We start from the raw sequence: 7,968 nt of genomic DNA, 5'->3' as shown, positions 1-7,968 counted from the left end.
TATCCCCCAATTGTAAGTCGCTTTGGATAAAAGCGTCTGCTAAATGTCTAAATGTAAAATGTAAATGTAAATGTAATTGCAGATCACAATAACACACACCATATTTACCAAAGGATATGGTAGCTATAAATGGAGTGTATGTTTTTTTTCAATGTTAAAAATCACCTATCCCAGTGAAAAATAATATGCAATAATAATAGACAAACAATTTAAAATACAAGTTTAACTAAACCATTCATAAGCTTATTTTCTCAAAAAGTGGAAACACTGTAGCTCTGTGGCATCTGCAACAAATGTCATTATTCAAAAGCTATTATTTTTCCAATTCTGTTTGTTCTCGCTAATTTGCATGGATATTACACACTGGAACTTGAACTAATATACACATTTAATACTAATTTCAACAATTTCCACTTTAAACATGATTATTAATGTAAAATAATTCGTATTAGCTATTTTAAGGAATTTATACTGAAAAAATAAAAGTACTATTAAAAATTATACAATTGCACCCTGAAGTCAGGGGCACCATTATGAGTGATACAGAGTATGCTAGGCATATGGACTGAGGCTGCTAGGGGCCCCCAAATCACAGCTTTGCTTATTTATTTATTTAAGTGTGTCTTCTTGCCCTTTAATGGACAAATACACCTTACCAATTTGCCATTTTTTGTATGGATGTTCACAATATATTTTTTTAAATGTGGCCAAATTTCAATGTGAAACATAGCTGCAAGCAGCGATTAAGAGGCCAAGCACAACAGAGGCAAAATGAGGAGCCAAGCATGGCATGGAGCGTCAGACCAACTGCAACAATGAATAATTAAAGCCATTTTAGGATGATTTTAGTCAAAATTTTCATTTTAGTTATCACTTTTGACAAATAGGTGGCACTGTTATAAAATCGATGTGGTTATTTTCTGTGTGAGGTGACAATGGCACACACAAAGTTTGGTGTCAATATGTCAAAGGTTTGCAGAGATAGAGCCTCAAATACAGTTGGGCATTGTGCCTCAACTTTGTTGCGGCACTATTCAAAAACAGTTTTGTCTATGGGCACAAAATATTTTTGTCAGCACAGTCTGAAGATGATCTGACTCGAATTTGGTGAAAATCAGACAAACGGCCTAGGAGGAGTTCAAAAAAGTTCAAAAATAGGTTAATGTAATCAAAAGTTACTGTATTAGCATGTTTTGGAAATTTCATCATTAGTGGTTAATGAATGGTTTATCACTTTTGATCAATAGGTGGCACTGTTACCAAAGTGATGGCGAGGTCAGTGTGAGGTGACAATGGCACATGCAAAGTCTGGTGTCAATATGGCAAAGCTTTGCAGAGATACAGCCTCATATGTAGTTTGGCATCACTGCAGAAAATTCGTTGATGCGTTAAATTATAACCGTTTTTTATATTGACATGAAATACTTAACTTTTTGCAAGCATGGTCTGAACATGATCTGAGTTAAATTTGGTGAAAAATGAACCAACGGTCTAGGATGAGTTTGAAAAGTAGGTTTTCAACATAAATTAAAAATGGCGGAGAGGAAGTTCGGCTGACTGTGGCAAAATTGGTATCTATGTTCTCAGCATGACCCAAAGAATATATTGAGACCAGTTTCATTACAATAGGCTAATAAAAACAAAAGTTATTGGCATTTTTGGAAATTTCATTACAAGTTTTGACCACAAGGTGGCACTTTTTGAACATTGTCAGAACATGGTGCCGAAGACACATACCGAGTTTCGTAACAATTCACTGATGTGTTCATAAAATATAGCATTTTACGACAAAATTCTAAATGGCTGACACCCAAAATGGCTGACACGATTGGAAATGGTTCGACTCGCCATGCTGCGCCAAACCTAAAGAGACAAGTTTTGTCATTTTTGGCCAAAACATTCAGAAGTTATATAGCCATTTTTCATATCTCCTGACCACTAGGTGGCGCTGCGCCAAAACTGTGCAGGTAGCTTCAGGTCATGATTATTATAACAAACCCCAAGTTTGGTCTCAATACACCAAACTATTGTGGAGATATAGCCTCACGTTCATTTTTGCGTGCTTTTCATCGAATCCATTCACGCGTTATTTGAGAACGGTTTGGCTAATCAACTTGAATTCCATAATTGGTTACACTTTATTTCGATAGTCCACTTTAGACATTCTACTAACTATAAGTAACTTTGTAACTACATGTCAACTACATGTCAACTAATTCTCATTAATTTGCAACTACATGTCTACTAACTCTCAGAGTAGACTGTTAGGGTAGGTTTAGGGTTAGAAGAATGTTGACAAAGAAAGTGTTAGAAGATATTAAGCAGACAGTCTACTAATACTCTACTAACTGCTAGTTTACATGTAGTTGCAAAGTTACTAGAAAGTGTTAGAAGATATTAAGCAGACAGTCTACTAATACTCTACTAACTGCTAGTTTACATGTAGTTGCAAAGTTACTTACTGTTAATAGAATGTCTAAAGTGGACTATCGAAATAAAGTGTTACCACCAAGCCATAATTTTTGCCAGCATGGTCTAAAGATGATCTGAACCAATTGGATGAGATGAAGTTTTTAAATATTTACATTACGACCCCTTAAGTTTAGCTTGTAGAGTTGTCATTGTAATACACTGTAAAACAACACCACTGCCTCTCCCCTGACTAACTTCTGCAACTTTCTGTCATGTTCAATGAGTGACCAAAGAACTACCGATGTAGAATCTTTGAAGTGACTCCCGACAGCGTGGAATACAAAAGTATGTCAAAATACCCATCTTGGCAAGTATCCTCAAAAACAGTCGGTTATGTCTTAAATGAACATAAACATTTGAGAAAGAAATCAAATGTGTATAAATTTTAGACCTATGAATTGTGTTCAATGTGACCTCGCCTAATTTACAAGCTGCTGTCAGTGTCTTTAATATTATTCCAATAAAAAAGAGAAAATCACTCAGTGCTCATTACTGAATATGATTAATCTATATTCATTTATACAGTGAGGAATATGCAATGTTATTTTACATTATATTATTTCATTTCTGTACTTGAACACCTATAAATCTAAAAACCCAAAGCATCTTTAACTATATCTGTATCTTTGTTCTATTTATTTATTTGTGCTATTGTTTGTAATTTGTTCATTTGTTCTTATTTACTGACTGTTCACTTGTCTTTAATAATATTTGAACTTTATTTATATTTGTTAGGCTAGTAGTTTTTCCTGTGGTATTGAAATTGGAATTGAGAATTGTACAATTTACTGGTTTATAATTTTGTTATAAATTTATTATAATACAAGATAACATGGGTCAAAAATTGTGATAACATTTTTTTTTACAACAAATTTACTTGAAATAATATAAATGGTAACTAAGAAATTATTTAAATTTCTTATTAAATGTTAAAAGAAACACTCATCTGGAAGAAGGGGGCCCAAATTTCTGTCTTGCATAACCTCTGAAAACTCTTCATGGTGTCCGTAACTTAAGTTCTTTACATTTAATTGATTTAAATTTTACTACCTTTAATTCACATTTGAATTCAACCTCATGTCATGATAATTTTATAAGGCAATCTCACTTTAACTGTCTATATTTGTATTCATTGTCTCTAGCTCGCAAAGCTCCACTTACCAGAGGTGGCGCTGTCACAGTCATGAATGTTACACTTCTTTGTGTTCTTTGGTCGAGGTTCGTGATCACAATCAACATGCTCATTTTCATCCTCGACCTCGGCCTTAGTGTTGACACATTTAACCAGTCGGCGCTGAACACCTCCTCCACAGGACACCGAACACTGCAAACACACAATAGACAAGCCTGTTGAACACCCAGTACGACTCTGATCAACGACCTATTGCAAAGCTTTGACAACCGAGGACTGTCTTGAAAGGAGTCATATCCTAACATTTATCTAAAATTTTATATTTTTATCTGATTTTAGATTCTGAAAAATCCATTTACATGACCAATTCATGTTTTTGAATCTGTATGAGAAAATAGCTGGATTTAAGTTTTTACATGCTTAATTTTTTCCTTTTAATTAGATTTCAATTCGATCAAAATTTCATTCAGATTAATTGGGGTATTTACAGGCTTTTTGGTATAAACTGAGACATCAGTCTGATTATGAATTCATTATTTGGGTGCATGTAAACATAGCAATGTTAGCTCAGGTTTCCTAATCCAAAAGCAGTTTTACATGACCAGTGTCCACCCAAGGTTTGAAGGACTTTTATCTCATCATAGGAATTTGTTAGGAATTCTAGTAACAAACCAGCCTTATTTTGCAAAAGCAACACTAAGCACTGTTGAAGGAATAAGGAAACCACATTATAGGTTTTGCAAGGTGGTTTACACAACATAATTACATACTCTAGTCCATTTAACATGATTTCCACATGATTTGACAGCACTGGTATGAAGAAGGTGTATAGATGGGGGTCTCGGTATCAAAGGCGGGTTCAAATGCTGTGAGTATGTACCCAAAGGGGTAGACCACATTAGCTTAATTGCAGGATGAGCATTGCGAGTTCATATGAGCACACTGTGATTTGACTTCACTGATTGTCCAATTATGTTACTTCCTACATTCAGGTCTGACATTCTGCACACACACACACACACACACACACAGTGAATAATCCATCCCATCTCTTTATCTTTGAATATCTAGAAAGAAAAACCGAATGAGAGATAATTACAAATGAATCAATCTTCTTTCATTTTCTTCCACTATTTGGGATGTTGCCATTTTCAGAAATTGCCTCAAAAGAAAAAAAAAAAATTTGCTTTCCAATGCTTTGTTGGCTGTTTTGATTACATCTAATACAAGTAAAGTATACTGGCCAAAGTTCTGGTGGGTGGGGGATTTACTGAAAGTGGTTGTGAAGCACAGTGGTTCTAAAAGTGTGGGGTGGTATTGTAAAGGATAGCGAGAGTCTTCTCATGATCTCAAATCTTTTCACATTTAATCACTTTCATACATTCAAATCATGAGACGTAACAAGGGTTGTCTGCAGTTTCTTATTCTCTACCACCTTCTAATTTTATGGTGCAGATTTTACTCACTGTGCTGTGCTTATATAACCAAACAGATGTTCTTGTGTGTGAGCCAGATTTTAATAGGGCAGGGTGAAAGGTTACTTAAATTACAATCTGTTTTTCACACAAAGTATTTCAGTGACACTGAATATATGGACTACTTTAATTTGTTGTAATCATCCTCATCTTTGAAAAACAATGTAGGTGTACTTTCAAAATGTCCATTCAGATTAATTTGAATAATGAAAAGTTGTACTTTTTAAGCAACATAACAGTGAAAATGAAAAGAACATAAGCCATTTTCAGTGTATTCCCCAATAAATATCTGGTTTTATTTACCAGAAATAGGATGAAAGACAATGCTAAAAATTAAGTTTTATAAATACAATTCTGAGATTCTAAGCTGAATCCAGCACATGATGTTCCTCTAATTCTCATTTTATGGGTTATTTTATTCTCATGTTTAGATGTAAGGTTCCCTTTCAGTCAGTCACATTCGACGTTACGTCAGCAGTGACTGACGAATTGGGATCTCGCCAGAGAGCCCAATCACCTTCGAGTGTTAACAAAACAAGCCAATGAATGTTGGCGTGCGAGCTTTGCATCACGCACCCCGCTCCGCAGCATGGGCATATAAGAAGATCTCGTGCAGTCGCACATTCAGCTTTTCGCTTCGGAGCCGAGCCTTTCTGCTTGAGCAGTCACCGAAGAGAGTGTTACAGAACAATGGTTCTGCGAGTGTTGGTGTTATGGCGCATCAGCAGAGGTTTGCTGGTCCTGTGCTGCTGCTTTTCAAACTGCGGTCACGCTGCGACTTCCCCTGGGCGCTTCAGCACTTAAATCTATTATTAGAATTAAAGTTCTAAAAGAGCTCCACGAGTGACGCGGCATCTTTTTCAAGATGGCCTTCCACTCGTGTTTTTCTGGATGCAGTCACTTCCTGGCTTCGTCTGATGGTCACGATTGCTGCATCTCGTACCTGGGCTTTGAGCGCGCTGAGGCAGCTCTTGTGGATGATTCATGTTCTCATTGCGGGAACATGACCATTGCGATGTTGCGATCCAGACTCCTCTTCCCTTGCTATGCCCCGTTCTAGTCGTGGTGTTCCATGATGAGGCAGCTGAGCCCCCGGAGTCGAGGCCTAGTGTCTCATTCGGAGTCCCGGCAGATGACAGGATGTCGATCACTGCATCGGGGGACGAGCTAGGCTCTGGAGATGAAGACTGGGCTGCGTTGCCTCCGTCAGGGAAGGTGGCGTTGCCCGAGTCAGATCCAGAGCTGACTGCTATGCTTTCCCAGGCCACCGAGAGCGTCGGGTTGCAATGGAAACCCTCTCCATCTCCCGAGCGCTCAAGGCTGGATGATTGGTTCCTGGGGGTGCCGCACGCTTATCCTCAGCGTCCACCTCCGGTTCCATTCTTCCCAGAGGTGCATGAAGAGGTTACTAGGTCTTGGAGGGCACCTTTTTCTGCCCGAAATAGAGCTAGTGCCTCTTCCATCCTCACTACCCTTGACGGCGGGACGGCTAAGGTGTATGTGGAGATCCCTCCAGTCGAGCGTGCTATTGCGATGCAGCTTTGCCCGCAGAGCGCTGCTGCCTAGCGGGGTAATCCACGTCTCCCGTCCAGAGCTTGTAAGTTCTCGTCCGCTCTAATGGCCAAGGCTTACAGAGCTGCTGGACAAGCCGCCTCCGCCCTGCATGCCATGGCCCTCCTGCAAGTCTACCAGGCCAAGCCGTTGAAGCAGCTGCACGGGGGTAGTTCTGACCTGAGCTGCGCACTGCGACGGATCTGCTTTGGCTAAACCTGGCAGATATGAGGGAGTCCGACAAACACAGCTTCCTGGACTCCCCGATCTCCCAGGCACAGAAGCAGAAGGAGGCAATTAAGCACAACCTGCTCTGGCGGCCCGCTGCCGGCTGCAGCTCCTCTGCCCGCTAGTCTCCGAGGGCACCCTTCCGCTGCCTCCACCTCCGCTCCAGCTCGGCCCCAGCAGCAGCCTACACACCGGCCGCAGCATGGAGCTAGCAGCAGGAAAGTGACAGGAAAGCTAGCAGCAGGAAAGCTCTGCCACTGCCAGGCCTGTAAAGCGCCAGAGCAAGTGGCGTCCCTGAGACGGGCGACCAGGAGACTCTGGTTCCTGCTCTTCAGGAGTTGGTGACTGCACCACTCCTTCCCCCGGAGGAGGGCCGGGTGGAGCACCTTTTGTTCCCTTTTTGTTTTGTTCCGCCACTGTCTCCCCAGCCAGTGGTACCCAAACATTCAACAAAAGAGCAGTTTCCTATTTCTCTGGGTCCCAAGAGGGCGAGGATGGCAGTGTACGAGACACAGCCTCAACACTTCCGTCCCCCTCTCCTTTCGCCAGCGGGCAGCAGGGCCCGGCTCGAGGACACGGTGCCTCCTCACACGTACCCTGCCCAACCGTGGAGCCAGGTAAGTGTCGCACCGCGCACTCAGACCCCACTCCGGGACACTTTGCCTTCCGGGTCGGGTCCCTGCGCTCCACCTCGCTGCCCCACTGCGGGTACGTCGGTGGTTCCCTTAGTCCTGCTTGCTAGGTTTCTGGGGGCCTGGTTAGCGCTCCTCAGACCGTCTCGCTGGCTCATGAGAACCATCAGACTCGGCTATGCGATTCAGTTCACCCGGCGTCCTCCCAAGTTCAGCGGCATTCGGTTCACCTCTGTGCCAAACAAGGATGCTCCCGTCTTGCGAGCGGAAATAGAGCCAATCCCTCCAGCTGATATGAAGACGGGGTTTTATAGCTGTAACAACGTTCGTAGTTCGGGAAGAAGGAGGCGGGAACCGGCGAACACTTAAACAAAACTTTAATCAAATAAACAAACACAAAACGAAAGTAAAGCGGCAGCCCCTCGCGGACGACTGCCGTACACAAAACACAAAATAAAATCCAGGCCTGGTCCTCTCT

General features: G+C 41.2%; 1 protein-coding gene across 1 annotated transcript in view; it reads right to left on the bottom strand.

Annotated features, from left to right (window-relative positions):
- LOC107730163 (A disintegrin and metalloproteinase with thrombospondin motifs 7-like) overlaps positions 1-7,968 on the bottom strand; it is a 90,664-nt gene that overhangs the window by 15,335 nt on the left and 67,361 nt on the right. The window contains exon 23 of the mRNA XM_016540915.1: positions 3,634-3,796. Coding sequence (XP_016396401.1) covers positions 3,634-3,796 — 163 coding nt within the window. The remainder of the gene's footprint in view (positions 1-3,633; positions 3,797-7,968) is intronic.

The sequence above is a fragment of the Sinocyclocheilus rhinocerous genome, unplaced genomic scaffold (genome assembly GCF_001515625.1).
Source record: "Sinocyclocheilus rhinocerous isolate Xijiao unplaced genomic scaffold, SAMN03320098_v1.1 scaffold36, whole genome shotgun sequence".
Taxonomy (NCBI): domain Eukaryota; kingdom Metazoa; phylum Chordata; class Actinopteri; order Cypriniformes; family Cyprinidae; genus Sinocyclocheilus; species Sinocyclocheilus rhinocerous.
Note: the sequence above shows the minus strand (reverse complement) of the source record. Positions and strands in the feature narration are given on the sequence as shown.